This window comes from Xenopus laevis, chromosome 2S (genome assembly GCF_017654675.1).
Source record: "Xenopus laevis strain J_2021 chromosome 2S, Xenopus_laevis_v10.1, whole genome shotgun sequence".
NCBI lineage: Eukaryota > Metazoa > Chordata > Amphibia > Anura > Pipidae > Xenopus > Xenopus laevis.
Window position 1 is genome coordinate 73,384,261 of NC_054374.1, and position 18,202 is coordinate 73,402,462.

General features: G+C 39.6%; 1 protein-coding gene across 2 annotated transcripts in view; it reads left to right on the plus strand.

Annotated features, from left to right (window-relative positions):
* kiaa0319l.S (kiaa0319 like S homeolog) overlaps nt 1-18,202 on the plus strand; it is a 63,441-nt gene that overhangs the window by 26,135 nt on the left and 19,104 nt on the right. For both annotated transcript variants that reach the window (XM_018249504.2, XM_018249505.2), the window contains 4 exons: nt 1,521-1,743; nt 6,291-6,392; nt 17,226-17,323; nt 18,046-18,133. In XM_018249504.2, the coding sequence (XP_018104993.1) occupies nt 1,521-1,743; nt 6,291-6,392; nt 17,226-17,323; nt 18,046-18,133 (511 nt within the window). The remainder of the gene's footprint in view (nt 1-1,520; nt 1,744-6,290; nt 6,393-17,225; nt 17,324-18,045; nt 18,134-18,202) is intronic.

The following is an 18,202-nucleotide window of genomic DNA, read 5'->3' on the forward strand; positions in this document are numbered from 1 at the left end:
GCTCAAATTACAGCAGAGAAGATGGGGGGGGGGCAATGAGCAAACTGAGCATGCTCTTGCTTGGGGCAAGGAGGTTTAAGCAGAAGGCAGGAAGTCTGATACGGAAGCCCATGTGTACACAATAGAAGGAAAGAAATGCTGTGTTTCTTTTGACAGAGGACTGCCTTCTGGTGGATTTGAGCTGGAAATATGGATGTATGCACTGTGTGTTCTGATGGACTGATGCTGTGTGAGTTTAGTTTTAGACACGTTCAAGAAATGAGAGCAGAGAAAACACTTTGTGCCCCTGGCCTAAAGGGGCAGTATACCCCAATTTCTAAACCCTTCTGACTTATCCACCCATCCAGTATACAATAAAACTATGTACACTGATAAAATAAACACCTGCCTCTCAAGAACCAAACTTGGAGTAGCTTTAGTTTCCCTGTTTGCACTGTTTAGCTGAAGAAATAATAAAAACCATAGATATTCCATGATTAGAACAGGTAAGTAGTACTGTATATTCAGAACAGGTCCAATTCATTGAAATCATGTTAAATAAGGGGGGAATACTGCTCCTTTTAGATATGCGGGGTAGGAGCAGAGGAATTATAAATAACTACTGTCTGTACTGATGTGATATTGCCAGCTGGCACTTTGAGTAACTTCAGAATGCATGAAATGTACACCAGTACCTGGCAGGGCAACAGAGTGTGGACAAATTTCTTTCGCTTGAATAACGGGGATGATTATGGACAGTGTCGGACTACAAAGCCAGGGACCCACTTTCAAAACGAGTATTCCTCCTCTCCTCACTCCTCTTTATTCTCCTTTTTTTATATTTACTTACTATTTTCTTCCATTATTACACATTACACATTTTTAACCATAAAGAAATAGGGAATGACCTTGAAATTGGCCACATGGTTAGAAGCAAAAGGGTCCACTGACACCTGGGCCCACCGGAGTGGTACCCCAGTGAGACAGTCTGACGCTGATTATGGAAAATACATTTCATATCAGATTTGTAATATGTCATGTGATGGTACAATGGAATACAGCATTTTTGTTGTAGACGATAGAATATTAACAAACTTACAAACTTACTAATGAAGATGTATTTATGCGTTGGCGGCTTTGGAAATCAAATCACCGCGAGTGCCATTGCGCTGGCATTTTCTCATTATAGCAGGCGGAAGGCAGTTCGGGGAGATTGTCGCCCAGCAGAAGAGGCGATTAGTCACCAGGTAACGAAATCTCCCCGAAACCGCCCTGTGTGCCCCTGCCCTTACCCTTTAAATAAAACAGGGATTGTTTGTCCATATATTTGAATGTATTTAAGCTGGCTAACTATGTCAAAGCTCTGTAATCCTATACCGTTTCTTCATTTATCCTTTAAGTACATACCATGTATGACCTACTATGACCTACTATGACGTACTATTGTTAGTTTACTATTGATATTTTTTTTTCATTGCCCTGCACTCTAAAATGTACCGTATTTGCTTTTATACTGATCTTTACACTGTTGTCTCTTTCAGATAGGAAAACCTACCCAGCTACCCAACACACAGTCTTCAAGCAACCCAGTCACAGGAAGACCTTCTTTTGATTTCAGTGATAATGTCACTGCTGCATTACCTAAAGATCCAGTGACTACTGGGCAGGAAATATCCCACAGTATTGTCACCATTGTACCCAATGTACAATCCAGCAATTCAAGCGCACAACCCACTACACAACCTACCAGCACTCCTGAAACAGGTAAAGTCACTTACTAAACACAGTCTGTCTTTCCTGTGTGACTTAGCCATGTTCAAATATGATTGCTATTTTTCAGTTTTATTTGTTTGGGAAGGGGGTGGGGGGGTAATGTGAGCATGAAAGGTAATAAAAAGCCATGTACAGGGGGGTAACACTAGAAACCGCAGACACTGTGACTGCAGGTAGTCCAAGAATGTGGAAGGCCTGGTAGGTCTTATTGATGTATATTTATAGTGTATGAATGCAAAAGAGAATATTTTCCTTATAATGATTTTTCTGTGGGAGCCTGTAATTTCTGTTGATGCTTTTTCTGTTCTCATCAACCAGCTAACCCGCTCTTATAGTAAACGTCCCACCCCTTCCTGCTTTATCTTTTTTCATATTTACATATTTAAAAAAAAAAATTTGGATTCTTTTTAGTGCTTGCTGCAATACTCTTTTCCATATTGATTTTAGCTTGTCTGATAGCTTTTTTGCATGATTTATTGGGCCTCCTAGCTAACCTGAATGCCTTAAAAGCAAGTCTTTTCTTTCGAAGCACAAATTGTTTTGCAATGACATTCTTTGTTTAAAAGGGTAATATACTGATATGTTTGTGAATCTTCTCATTCATCCAGGTCATGATATATCTGTAGAAATAAGTCAAATCAACTGGACTCGCTGTGTTTTTTTTTTTTTTTTTTTTTCTTCCTTGAAGACGTTTCACCAGTCATCCAACTGGCTTTCTATATTCAGAATGAATCTCACTCCTATGTGCAAGTTATTTTGAATTGAGAAATCCAGTTGGATGACTGGTGAAACATCTTCAAGGAAGAAAAAAAAAACACAGCAAGGTAATATACTGACATGTATATTTATTAAGCGCTATTTTAAAGCCATCCCTTTTTTGTTTAACCCTGTGAAAAGCCTTTCCCAGTTAGTATGTTGCAGAGACGCCCTCATACAGTCAAAGTTTGCATGTCTAAAATGCAGTGGCGTAACTACCGGGGGAGCAGAGGTGCGATTGGGCCAGGGCCCGCACCCCCTCAGGCCCCCCCGGCAGCTTGTGCGTCACTGGATACAGCTCAGAAAATATCGTACGGAGAGGGGCGGGGGGCCCAGCTGCACGTCCCGCGCCAGGGCCTGCCCCCCCTCTAGTTACGTTACTGCTAAAATGTAGTGTTTAGTTACTCTCTGCAACATAATCTCAAAGGAGACCATGTTATGATCACTATTCCCTAAATGCTCACCCACACAAATGTTAGAGATGAGTTTGTTATTATTAGTTATTACAAGATACAAAAGAGAATCATTCGTACTAGGTTCTTGAACAAGCTGAAATTAAAAGTTGTCATTCAGCATATTTACAAACCTGCTAGCTTTTTCTGTCTTGGCAACCCCATTAACCCAGTCAAGGTCTGGATAATTAAACTCAGCCATAATAATAACTTGACCTAGTTGTGAAGCCACTTCTATTTGTAAAAGTAGCTGAGCTTCATTATCGTCACTTATACAAGGTGGTTTGGAGTGTTCTCTCCACAAGTTCAGCCAGGTAGTAGCATGTGGACTTTTGAAAGAACCCGTAAATTTTATCATGGAACCCAAAGGTAGGGTTTACTACTATCAATGTCAAAGTGCATAAGTCTACCTTCAGAAAGTGGCTGTACAAGATCTACATGGGAGGTGTGCCTGGAGGAAGCCTTTGCTGTCCAGAATGAACATCATGGCAAGACTGACATTTTCCATCAACACCTGAATTTCGGAAATAATGTGCTTTGGACCGACATGGCAAAGATAAAGGGTTTTTTCTCTTTTTGCCACATTACAGAACAACCTGATTGTAAAGCATTGCGGTGGCAGTGTTTTGATATAGGGCTGCTTTGGTGCAGTATGAAATCTTCCTTGTAAGATTGGAAATCAAGGTTTTGCATAATTATCTTAGTTATTTACTGGTCTTCAACTAAATGCATTCTGGAAATGGCTCAAAATCCAGTTATATTCTTGTGACCCTGGTTAAGTCAGGTTTTCAGGTTGTTGTGTGAATAAGCACTTTTAGGTTTGATTAAATTATCTGCTTTTGACATGGCATTTCAGGGTTTCAGGTTATTTCATCACTTAACTGAGCTATGACTCAACAAGGTCCTGTTTGAATTCTTTTAGCTTGTGGGCAAATCAGGCTTTCAGGTTACTGTGAGTGATCACTGGGCCTTGGTCTGATTGTTTTACCACTTTTTGTCCTAGGGCAAGTTGCCTAATACATTTTTATAGCTTTTTAGATTTTATACATTGCATGGCAAATATTGATTGTTCTTAAAAAAACATGGTTGCTGTGTTGAATAAAATTAGCAACACTAAAAATTATAAAAACATACAGGACCAGGGGTTATCACGATAATATGTTTTGCTTAATGTGGAGCAGCACCATGCCTCAAATCTGCTAAAACACGTTTAAATATTGGGGGGGAAAAGATCTTTATATTGGCTTATTTAGGATCAAATAAAAGGCATTGTGTTTTCTCATACAAAAGTACAGCAATTCATCTGAAACAGTTAAATAGTACACCATAGGAAATCTCAAAGTCTTTAAAGGAATTGTTCAGTGTAAAAATAAAAACTGGGAAAATAGATGGGCTGTGTGAAATAAAAAATGTTTCTAATATAGTAAGTTAGGCAAAAATGTAATTTGCAGCTCTCTTGGTTTCCAGTGATTGGTTACCAGGCAGCAACCAATTAGAGACCTGAGGGGGCCACATGGTTCATATCTGTTGCTTTTGAATCTGAGCTGCATGCTGAGGATCAATTGCAAAGTTACTGAACAGTTATGTCCCATTTGCCCCCCCCCCCTCAAGTCACTGACTAACTCAGAGTTATAGAGCTGAAAAGCAGGGAGTAGTGTCCTAGCTATTTATTAGACATCCAGTCACTCCAGCCTTTATACATTACATTTTTGTCTAACTAACTTTATTAGAAACATTTTTTTTATTTTGCACAGCCTAACTATTTACACAGTTTTTATTTCACACTGAACTGTTCCTTTAAGTGCCAAGAACTCTTGGCATTTAATAAAAAAAAGGTCCTAATGAGGACCGAAACAGTGGAGTTCTGTATTATGTGTGAAACTGTCTTGTAAAACGTGTGGCTTTGAAAGGGTTATATTCAATAAGCTCCCTCAGCAGGTTCAAAGCAAAATATCTATAACCACAAGATGTGGTTAGGAAGATAGCAATTTATCTGGCGGGCCTTCCTATGTGATAGGGCAGACACCATTAGCTTTTGATTTCGTTTTCATGATTGGGAACTGACTCTGCTACTCTGCTTTTGCACATCCCTAGCCTCAGGACACCCCAGCAACCAAAAATAATTAAATTTCCATTATTTTTTCCAGTTTTATTGTCATTTTTCCCTACAGCATTCTTTTGTCTTCTTCATGAAAGGGTTTTCTTTGTCTCATCGCTTCCTCCAATTTAGGCATCAAAAGTTATTCCCTTGTCCCTTCCCCTGTTGTTTTTTTTTTGTGCTAAACCACAAATTAGAATACAGTTTGATCCATCTCATTTTTGGAGCTTTTTAAACCCCCCCTTTTTTATAAGGGTATAATGAGTATACCATTGAGAATTGGCATATATTCTGCAGATATTTTCTCAGAAAGAATTTTTTAAGCAATTCCCCATTTTTGTATGTATTTCACTGCATCCTGAATACCTATGACACTTCCATTCTCAACAGTGGCAATACTACACAGGTCCCTACAACCAAAAAATCTTTCTGGAACCCCCCCCCCCATGGCCCTCTCTCCATGAAGTCACTGGTCACAGCAACACACAAATCGCACGTCACTCATAACTTTGCATGCGTCATAGGCGACCCATGAATGGATAACTTCTGCAGCCACAGGGTCTTCTTCCTCTATAGTTGTGCCACCGATTCTAAAGTTATCAATTCCACCGAAAGATCCAAATATCCAGATCTCTCCAAAAGTGAATTTCGACCCAAATCAGGCTGATCTGATTATCTGGCCCCCACTCCAATTAATAGGTTTCTGTATGCAGATCCATCTGGAATGGACCGCATCAGCAGCACTCCCTAGATCTCCTAAGAAAATATGGGTTAACCTGAATCTTTGCCCATTGGTGGACTAAATCAAACCTGATCAATCACAAACAACAGATGCATTAACAGCCACCACCCACATAGCTTGATAAAGCACCCGGAGGGGTCCCAAATGCTTGACCAAACACCTGTTTAGCTGGATTTACACAGCCAGATTTGCTAGTTTGCCCATGTTGCCAAATGATTGGATTGTGAACAATTTGAACACCTTTGGGCAAGCATCAGATGGGGAATTTCATGGCTAAATAGAGCTGTCACTTGGGTTACTGATGGCTACACCATGTCTTTGTGTTTTGTGCTTTTAAATAATGTAAAGCCATTATTAGCACCAACATGTTAATGCAGAGCACAATTCATTTACTTCACTTTTACTAAATGCCTAATCTGTAAAGCAACACTGTTTATTTCTGGAAGAGTTCTCTCTCAAAATTCTACCTGTTTTGTTTTTTTTCTTGCAGTCACAAACAAGTTAGTGGTATCTGCTGGAGATAGTGTGGAGGTCACACTGCCAAAAAATGAAGTTCAGCTAAATGCTTTTGTTGTTCCTGAGCCACCAGAAGGTAAGCAACCAGCTTTCTCTGTCTGTATTAGTAGGCCTGACATATGGATTTTGCTATGTAAACACTAAATGTTTCACTTTCATACCATAATCGACATTGATTAGATGGGCAGATTCCAAATATTGCAGATCAAGCTCACCTTTACTGGCATATCCGTTCCAGTGGAGAAAATAATGTGTGCGCCACTGCCCTAAGCCTTAGTAATGTTATAAGAGATGTTTAGCCGCACAAATAAAAGGCACAGTTTTCGGTTTGTACAAAAACGATGATGAAGGCATAGTTTGCACTGTAAAGGTGTTTCGGGCCATTTGTTACCCACATGAAAATCTGTTTCACATGGACAATACGTATTCAGTGTGACATAACCCTTGACCTATAGCAGGGCTGTCCAACTGGCTGGCCGCACACGGCCCGCGACCCCCCCTCATGTGGCCCTCCACATCAAAGTCTGCCTGCTGTGTTTTTTTACCATATGTAAAATTTAAAAGGTATCACTACAGAGATTAACTGGCCCCTGCATTGTCTAAACCTCAAAATCAGACTAATCCCCTGCATTGTTCACAGCTGTGATCCCCCTGATTTGTTCACACTTGTGACTCCTCTATTGTTCACTCCCCTACAGCCTGTACTGTTCTACCTGAGACCCAGACTGAAACTGCCCACATTGTTCACCTGTTCACACTTTATTCAAAATGCTAATGGTGCACCAGCACTGTGTCACTGTATGTAGTACATATTAGACTGGTCCTGATTCCTGTCTCCTACTCTGTTCGGCCTTCCATATGCTCCCTGTGTCACTGTGTATGTCATACTTTGGTATTTGTTCTGGGGGTTTGTTAGCATTTGAAAATTATTGTTAGGGGCCCCTAAGGTGTTTAATCATATGCGGTACTGTATTATACACAGGGGAGGAGGAGGCATATGGATTTAAGGGTATGTCTTAATATGACTTAGCTTTTTTCACATATGAGTGGCATCCTTGCCAGGGCAGGCACAAGGTAGTTTGGCTCCCTAGGCAAGAGCTTCAATCAGTGCCCCCCTGTCCTGCATTACCATTTCCCTCCTTACCATGATGGTTTTTAAATAGAGAGCAAGAAAGTGTACAACACTTTTTCATTTATATTACTGCCCCCTCTACCTGTACCAGCAAGCTCAGCAGCCATCCATCATACAGTCCTCCAGCAGCCATCATATTGCCCCCAATCTTTACCTGTGTCAGCAGCAGCCAAAAATAAATCTGATCACATCATATTGCCCCCAAGTATTTATGTACCTGTGCCAGTGCCCAGCAGCAACAGCAAACATATGGGCCCCAAATCTGTACCTGGCTGTGTCAGCAGGAAGCTTCGCACTTTACAGTAATATAAATAATATCTTCAGTTCAGTGCAACTGTGCAAGGCTGAGAGCAGCAAGAGCCACACCAAGCAGCCCCCCAGCTCTCTGCCTCTCTCATCACATCAGTGACATCATTGACGCGTGTATGCACATCGCGGTGCACCGCACAGAAGGAGCTATTACTTGCCGGCAAGAGGGAGAAGGGGAAGGAGATTGATTCCACCCAACTGGGTGACCATGATTACTGAAACAAATTATTAAACGCTTCAAAAAAAGTGCGCCCTCAATGATGGCGCCCTAGACAGCCGCCTACTCTGCCTACCCCTAGTTCCAGCCCTGATCCCTTCAGTGAGCACCAACCATTTGGTTTTTTGGTGTGCTATTAATGTGGGCATGGTCTTGCGGTAACATGGGTGTGATTTAAAGTGGGTGTGGTCTAAAAACAGGGCGTGGCTAACACTGGCTTCCGTTATCGGCCCTCCACCATGTAGATTGGAAAAATTCTGGCCCTCTGTACCATAGAAGTTGGACAGCACTGACCTATAATATAGCACTATCCCGTATAATTGTGCCAGATGTGGTACAGTACAACCCCAATTTTACTTCTCCCAAATTTACGTTTACATTTAAAACAGATCATATGTAAAACCCTGCTTTATTTAAATAAACCATTTTTAATAATAATATACTTTTTTAGTAGTATGTGCCACTGGGTTCTCATAAATAAAAAATTGCCATCTTAAGAAATAAGGGTCGCCCTCTGGAATCCTACGATTCACTGTGCACTCAAACAAACCATACATGTTAGGTCACATGAGCCAGTTAACAGAAAAATTTCTGTCTTTTGCGTCGACACTGCTTCCTGTTACATTTAGAGCTGCAGTATTTCTGGTCAGGTAATCTCTGAAGCAGCACAGAGACCATCATACAATGGGGGCTCAATGGAAAAGATGTAAAAGGGCAATCTTTCCTAAAATTTATATTTCAGTTTGGCAAGATTCTTTAATATGCCACTTAATGTGATATAAACTATCTGTTGCTTAAAGGAGAAGGAAAGGCAAAAATAATCACCTATCTCTCTGTAATGTACTTCCCAAGTCCTCCTAAATCACTATAGTTTCAACTCACATATGCCAATCCAATCGCATAGAATCACAGTCCTTGTTCGGCTCGCATTTTCAGGCACGCAGGCGCCATCTTTGTAAGGTTGGGAATGCTTCCTTTTCCTCTTTCCCCTTATTGCGCATGTGCGAAGAATAAGAAAACCCAGGAGCGCCTGTGTATAAAGTGAGCTTTTGTATTGTGCCTCACCGTAGCCTGCTTGGATTAATATATATTGTCCCCTCGCTGCGCACCGCAAGCGCTTACAGAAGCTTGTTTTCAGTCCCCAGCATACTGCAATAAATTTTGTCCGTGCCTCTCCTTCTAACATGATTGGCTGGGGGGCGTTATTACGGGTCAATGATGAAGCGCGCATAGCAGAATTTGCATGCGCTTCATCAGCAGAGGGAGAAAGCAGCGCCCTGAAGACATGCGCAAAGAACTGAAATTGTTCTCTATGCGCAAATATATGCCTGCAAAATCAGTGACGTCACCCAAGTCACAGACGGCAGTCTGCGCAGAGTGCTCATGCTGCCACATAACAACAGGCAGACAACTTTCAAAACCCGCAATAAGTTATGAGTACTCCAGACTTAGGACAGAAAGGCATTTATGTTTTGCCTTTCCTTCTCCTTTAAGTATTAATTTTGAGGGTATAGTTTTCCTTTAAAAGGCTGTTCTCAGAAGGCTGAGATTTTCTTTGGCTCCTGTGTTGTCTGAGGATATATAGATAGGTTTTATTGTCATCTATGCTGCATACAAAAAATATACACAACAGACTGTTTCAGTGGCAATGAAGCGTTAAATGAGCTGCTCTCTAATTAGTGATAATGTGTTGGAGCATTATACAGAGATCAGTAAGTAACTGGGCCAGGTGATATGTACTAATGATTAAATTGCCCAAGGATATTTTAATTGCCATGATTATATTAATGAGTGAAATGTGCATTTCAAGACTTTCCTCTATCATGAATCTAGTTACACATCTCACAGTAACATGTAAATGCTTTATGGTGCTATCTTCATTGGTCTCCTGCATGATATCTAATAATCATTCCTATGTGCCGTCAATTATACTTTGGTAGACTGCAAAGGCTTATACAATAGATTAAACTGCAGGGCATTTCTTTTAATGTCTTTGCTTACTTAGTAAAAAGAAACAACAGGAAATGATATTCACTTTTATGTATGAATTGTGGGAGATGTTTAAAGGAGAATTCAACCCCTTTAAAAAAAAAAACCCACCCATAGGACCTACCCCCCCCCCCATGCTTATCACCATACCTGAGCTGATTGTTTGGAAAAATTGTTGAAATGTTTTATATTTGATGTTATAATCACTATAACTTTACGGAACCACGTGCATATGTATCATGTGATTTCATCTTTCAATAAAAACAAGTTTTATATATATATATATATATATATATATATATATATATATATATATATATATATATAAAAAAAACCCTACCCCCCTACCCTACATAGACCCTCCTCCCCCCCCGCATAGGTGCTACCCCAGGTAAATGCCCCTAACTCACCCCTCGGTGCAGATTTTGTCCAGCGGAGTTCCCGGGCGCCATCTTCTTCTCTTCGGGAAGTAAGTATTGTGTTGGAGCAGTCTGTTGGTCCTGAACAACTGCGCATGCCCGAAAGTCGAGTAAAGTTAGGGGCATTTACCCAGGGTAGCAGCTAGGCTGGGGGGGAGGAGGGAGGGGGTCTACATAGGGTAGGGGGTAGGGTTTTTGTAATAAGGGGTTGAATTCTCCTTTAACAAATATTGCCTTTTGGGACTGGTGAATATGATAATCACTATAGAAAGGCATTTCATTTAAAGCCGTGTAGGTGGTTCTTTACAGTGAGGTTGTGGAATGCACTGCCGGGTGATGTTACGATGGCTTATTTTGTTAATGCCTTTAAGAATGGCTTGGATGATTTCTTGGACAGACATATTATCAAAGGCTATTGTGATACTAAACTCTATAGTTAGTATAGATATGGGTATATTTAATTTTTTGTGAAAGTATGGAGGGGTGTGTATGGATGCTGGGTTTCGTTTGGAGGGGTTGACCTTGATGGACTGTCTTTTTTTCAACCCAATTTAACTATGTAACAGTAACAAGTCCTCAGGCCAAGTTCTTTAAGGGCTCTGCTTGAAAAAAAAACATGTGGAGTGCAAAAATACACCTTTATTGTGTTTATATATGTTTTTCACATCTAAGTGTGTTTTTGTGAGCTCCAAACTTAACCTTACAGTACAGGTATGGGATTCATTATCCGGAAACCCGTTATCCAGAAAGCTCTGAATTACAAAAAGGCCATCTCCCATAGACTCCATTTTATCCATATAATAGAATTTAAAATTGTTTTAAAATGATTTCCTTTTTCTCTGTAATAATAAACAGTTCTTTGTACTTGATCCAAACTAAGATATAATTAATCCTTATTGGAAGCAGAACCAGCCTATTGGGTTTATTATGGGTTTACATGATTTTCTAGTAGACTTGAGGCATGAAGATCCAAATTACAAAAATATCCATTATCTGGCAAGCCCCAGGTCCCGAGCATTCTGGATAAAAGGTCCCATACCTGTACTTGTATTGGCCACATAACTCGGCTTTTTACATTTTACTATATTATGTCTTTTAATTTGTAAGCATTAATTTATTGCTAAATATTGGTATCATATAATGACTGATTATTTTCAAGTTACATGACTTGCTTTGCTCTCCTTCTCACTAGCTACACCACCAACAAATTCCAGCACCTTTCCACCTGTAACACAGGCCTATTTTCACTGCCTGGCCATCTGACTAAATTCCCCAGTAGCTCCAATGTTAGCATGCACTAGCAGCACTTTCACTCTTAATTCCAGGTCTCCTCTCTGTGCTGTTCTGAAAGATTCCTGGCCCCGTTTCACTCACTTTGGAACTGGAAGGTCTTGTTTGCCAGTAATAAATAAATATATTGATTGAACAAGAAATTGGAGTCCTGGACACCTCAGGCCAAGGCTAGCATGAATAATTCATTATATAGTGTAACACTGAAAGACCCATTGGCAAAGCAACACAAAAGTAGTAATAAAAAAACAACCCCACAGGTTAAAAACCCACAGTCACCATGTCTACTCCTGAAACTAATTAGAAACTTCCAGAGGTGAAGATTATTGCATGTAAAAGGCTAATCGGATGTTGGAGCAGAGGACATACAGTATGTAGGGGCCTTGTTTGCTAATAGCCCTGCGAAGGTTGTATGGGTCTTATTTGCTAATAGAACCATGAAGGTTGCATTGGTCATGTTTGCTAATAGTCCCGTGAAGGTAGTATGGGCCTTGTTTGCTAATAGTCCTGTGAAAGTTGTACTATAATCTTGAAGCACAGTTCTTTAAGACATTCTCTCAACCTTGGCATATGAGGATAGTACGTGGGTAGCAGAGTAAATGTAGTTCTCAATAAAACACAAATCAATGTTGGACTACAAATGAACATGCTGTGTCATCTACTTGGAAAAGTATTGAGTAGGTGAGGCCATTTTATCCCAATAAAAGAGGTCTGCTGGACCTCTGGTGAAAATTAATATGGGCGCAGGGCCTCCTTAATAAGTTAATTGACTGTTGTTCAGTCAAACCCACATCCCAGTCAACATTATTTATGAAGATTTTGTATTAAAGAGGTCTTCGGATTTTTTCGCGATTTTATTGCGTCTTTTCCTGCACCGGATTTTTTTCTAGTTAATTTATTGATAACAGTAAAAATGTGAACAAGAGTTTGGTCGAAGTGGTTTTAAGAAAATAGTGAGCAATTTTTGGATTCGTAAATAATCCCCATAGTGTCAGTATTTTATTTAATTATCTATTTATTTTGCTGCTGTTTTCTAATTGTTTGAAAGGATATCATATACAAATTGTGCATTAGATGAACAACTATAATGGAAAACGTTTGATATTTTTAGGTTTTTGTCTGTGTTATCAGGGCCACTTCTCCGTATTCAGTCTTCAACCAAATGCAGCATTTTATTTTAGACTCTCCGGGGCAAATTCACTAAAGCGCGAAGCGCCGAACGCTAGCGTTAATTCGCATTTTCGCTACTGCGCAAATTCACTAACGAACGCTGGCGTAGTTTCGCTAGTGTTACTTCGCAACCTTACGCCAGGCGAATCTTCGCTAGCGACGAAACTACGCAAATTCACTAACTTGCGCAGTGTAGCGAACGCTACCTTTTACGCTAGACTTCCTTCGCCACCTCAGACCTGGCGAAGCGCAATAGAGTAGATAGGGATTGTTTCAAAAAAGTCAACATTTTTTCTAAGTCCCAAAAAACGCTGGCGTGTTTTCTACATGACGGGTGATAGGCTGAAAAAGATCGAAAAATTTTTGGGGCTCCCCTTCCTCCCCCCTACATTTTCTGACTCATGGCAACTTACCTAGACAGTGGGCACATGTGTAGGGCAAAATAAAATTTTTATTGGCTGATTTGAAGGTTTTCTAGGCATTTGTAGTGCAGATACGTGTTCCTCCATAGAAATTTGAATTTCGCGCCATATGCAAATTAGCCTTCGCTAGCGCAACTTCGCTTTATATAGCGAAACAACGCTAGCGCAACTCCGCAACCTTTCGCTACCCCTGTGCGCAACTTCGCATTTTAGTGAATTTGCGTAGCGCTGGCGAAAATTCGCCTGGCGAAGTTGCGCCTGGCGCAACTTCGATTATTAGTGAATTTGCCCCTCAGAATCTTGTGCTCGTTAGAAAACTTTTTTTTTTATATAGATTCCAGAACGTCTGAAGCTGATCTAATTTTTCTGCACATACAGGCTTCTATTCTTCTATGCCCACAGAGTGAGACAAACTTTAAGAAAAGCATGTATTGTTTAGCTTACAGCTCAGTCAGGATTTTGTATCTGGTATAAAAAGCTCACATTTAGCGTGTCTGGTTACTGGTGACAGGAATGTTCAAGCCTACTTGCATTACATCTTCCTCTCGCTCTGGCACAAGGTATTAAAATCCACCATAACACTAAACATATCTGTACACTATAAAAAGAATGGATGATTAATATCTTTGAATTAGTCAACAACATTTTGAAAATGTCACTTGCTGTTTTGAGTCTAGATTTATTTGCTTGTTAGAAATACTCATCAACAGCATCTTTGATGTGGAGCAGGTCTTATTTTTCAGGTTTTGTCTACAGTTTTTTGTGTATATTTTATGCTGGAAAGTTATAGTCACTAGAAAATCTTACAACAAAATGTTAAAGGGAATATGGAAATCTCAACTTAATTAGGTATTTAATGTAGTACATGAGCATGATTAACAGTCTAAATCTTAACAGAAGGTATCATTTTTCCTCCATTTGAATAGAGTGCCCTGCTTTTTGATGGTTGAAGTATCCTTGCCCTTTCAATTACTTGTCAATTACTAGAACAATTGTCTGCACCCTCTGCTACTAGGAGTATACTTTGTTAAAGAATGAAGCCTCTTGTTTTATTGCCTGTCGACTAAGGGTAAGGCCATTCGGGGAGATTCACGGCAATGCATTTTCTATAGTCGCCTGAAGTTGCCTCACACAGTCAACTTCGGGCGGCTATGGAAAACACATCGCCATGTGTGCATTAGCACGGGCGACTTTTCATTGTAGCCTATGGGAAAAAACACTGAGGCAGTTCGGGGAGATTGTCGCTCAGAAGACGAGGCGATTAGTCGCCAGGCAACAAAATCTCCCCGAATCTCCTTGTGTGAAGTAACCCTAATCGCCTCATCTTCTGTGCGACAATCTCCTCGAACTGCCTCAGTGTGTTTTCCCATAGGCTACAATAAAAAGTCGCCTGCACACGTGGCGATGCGTTTTCAATAGTCGCCCAAAACTTTGGGAGACTATTGAAAACGCATCGCCGCATGTGCTTTAGCGCAGGCGACTTTTCATTGTAGCCTATGGGAAAATACGCTGAGGCAGTTCGGGAGATTGTCGCTCAGAAGACGAGTCGATTAGTCACCAGGCGACAAAATCTCTCCGAATCTCCTTGTGTGGATTAACCCTTAAAAGTAGCCCACAGTGTTTTGATTTGCTGTAGCCTGTAAAATTCTTAGTTTGTTTAAAGGGGTGGTTCACTAGGGATGTAGCGAACACCGGCAAAAAATGCGAACGTTCGCGAACAGTTTGCGAACTTCGAACACCCGCTAAAATCGTTTGATTCGAACGATCGAAGGATTTTAATCGTTCGATCGAACGATTTTCATTCGAATCGAACGATCGAAGCATTCGATCGAATGCTTTTCATTCGATCGAATGCTTACAATCGTTCGAACGAATGGAAATCGTTCGATTTTTAGCGGTCGAAGGAATTCGAATGGTCGAATGGTCGAACGATTTGTATTCGAATCGAATGCGAACATCGCGCGACGTTCGCGAACATTCGGCGGACGGGAACGGTCGAAGTTCACGCGAACAGTTCGCTACATCCCTATTGTTCACCTTTAAAACTTTTTTCAGTTCAGTTGGTTTCAGATAGTTCACCAGAAATAGACTTTTTTCAATTACTTACTATTTTGTATTTGTGACCGTTTTTTAATATTGAAGTGTAAAGTTTTATTCAGCTCAAGGGGGAGGGGTTGCCAACTGTTCTAAATTGATACATTTAGTTGATACATTTCTTATCTTTGTCCCTGCTGAGCAGAATCCCTGAGTTTCCTTTAAGGCTGCTGTTGGAATTGATACAATAGTTGTTAATATTACACAGATACTGCTGAGAAATGTATCAGCTAATTATATGAACTAAATGTAGCAAATTGTAACAGTTCCAAATGCTTCTAGATCACTGAGCTGTCAGACCGAAACACTAGAGACAGGAACATTAAATTTTGGGAAATCGGTAAAAAATAAATGATGGAAAGCAATTGGAAAAAGTATTTTTTATGATGAACAATAAAACAACTGAACTGAAAAATGTGTTCAGAAGGTGAACAACTCCTTTAAATACACACACAAACGACTTTTTAGAAATAGATAACTATTTGGGGTTTTTTTTAAAAAAAAAATCATTGTCCTTAGGATTGCTGCGGTTTGAATTTGTCCTTATTTTGATTAAGTAGCTAAATTAACAACTCATTTTTTTAGGCAACAATTTAAAGTTTGGAAATGTTTTTTTTAGACTATGACCCCATTTTCCTCTCTTACCTTTCTTCTAGATCTCCACCTAATATTCATTTTCACCTTTAATAAAACAGAGCAGCAGAATACTTAAAAATAGCTTGGTTATGATCTATGATCTATATTTTTGTCTCCAGATTTTATTAGGGGACGTTCATGTCCTCAAAACACCAATGTATATACACCAGTGGAGAAAAGCAGAACTGTCACATTCTACACCTTGTATGTGTGTGTACTGACACAGGATCAGACTGTCGGCGTACAAAGAGTTTTTTGCATCAAAAAATGCATACTTTCGCCTTTCCCTATTGAAATCTGCTGTACGTATGAACTGACTAGTTGATCCTGTTACTTTCAGTGCACATACCTACTAAGTGCTATGTAAATTCAGGCTTTGAAGTGCCCCTCTATAATTATAATATATAATTATGATAATTTCAAAGTACAGTAGAACCCCACTGTTAAATTTCCTAAGGGACGGCATCAGGGTCTTTGCATGCATTTATTGTGCCTTGCAGGTGTTCCGACCTTGCCCATATTTGAATTTTTATTGCTGGGTAACTTACTATTGTTTCGTGTTTTCCTATGCATTTGCTCTATTTTTGTTTAACTTTTGTCACCATTTAAACCTTTGAGACTTTGGTGAATATGTCATGTGTTTCTTTTGTAAGCAGCTGCTGCCTTACAGTTCTTCCACCTCAATGTTATGCAGGAGCTGTATGTTGCAAAATAAGCCATGTGTAGAAACAAAATGATATCCTAGGCAGCCGTGTAGTTTAAGAAGCGGATTCCTCTTGCACTAGTGATAGATGCAGATCTCCCAAACTAGATGGAGGCAAATGCAGATCACCTATAGGAGCTGTGCTTGCTACAGTGAAGCTTTCCACTTTATTAGAAGTTCTTTTTTGGTACCATAAAATATGTGTTCCAGCTGGAATTTCACTTTTGTCCATACATAATTTTAAACTAGTTACTATAGGAAAGGGGAAATATCATTAATCATTCCTTTGTGCATGTAATTATATATTGTAAAATGTGCATCCTGTATGTTTGTTTAGAATGAAATGCTTTTCTACCACTATACTCCCATCAGTCTCCATTATTTTATAGCCTTTCTTTATTATCAAATTTATTTCATTTCTCCTGTATGAAATGAGATTCAAGTAATACTGGGTAAGATAAAGCAATATAAGAGAAAAATGGAGAAATCTTAAATTGGAAATGTTAAATTTGTACACTCTGTCTGCAGGAAAAACGTACACATACGATTGGAGATTGATAACCCATCCAACAGATTACAGTGGGGAGATGGAAGGAAAGCACTCCAGAGAATTAAAGCTGTCTAAGGTAAGTACTTTCTACAGTGTAGAGTAATTGCATGTTACTCCACCTTTTGCACAGCTACAGTTTAAAATCAGGATTCTGAAAGGGGTTGCTTTAGTTTTGTAGTTCTGCAACTGACAAATATAATTCTCATCTTTAGAGGAAAGCTGCTTAGTGTGTTTGTGAAAGTCAAGTTGTTTATAAAGTGCCACGAAGCATGTTAGCATCATATATAGCCACTAGGTATATGAAAAGAATATGGAGGAAGAAGCAAACAGATTACTGCCTCCCATTAGTAGAATCATAATATTCTACCTAATAATATATGTAATTGTTTATTCCAGTAGTTAATAATGAATAATTGTCTATATCAAATAATGGTATAGATAATATGTTACTGGATACCTCTGTGTATTGCACTCTGAGCTCTGTGTACAGGTATAGGATCCATTATCCAGAATGCTTGGGACCCGGCGGTGGGGGGTGGGGTCCGGGTCCAGTAAAAAGAATCTTTCTGTAAATTTAACCCAGTTAAGATCAAGTACAATGAACCATTTTATTATTACAGAGAAAAACAATATAATTGTGGGTTTTTTGTTTTTATTTATTTTTTCTTGTCTCACTTTATAAAATGAAATTTTATATCTGATACGGGATATTTAAGGGCACTTACCAAATGGACTGCTTCTCTGACTGGTTTCACTGCTTGGTTGGATAATATTGTTGCCTTTGTTTGTCTCTTCTAGCTCACTGCTGGCCTGTATGAGTTCAAGGTGATTGTGAATGGAGAAAATTCACACGGAGAGGGTTTTGTTAATGTCACCGTTAACCCAAGTAAGTGAATTGCATATATTTCTTGTACATTTTTAAACCGTTAAATACAATCCGCATCATCATTAGCCA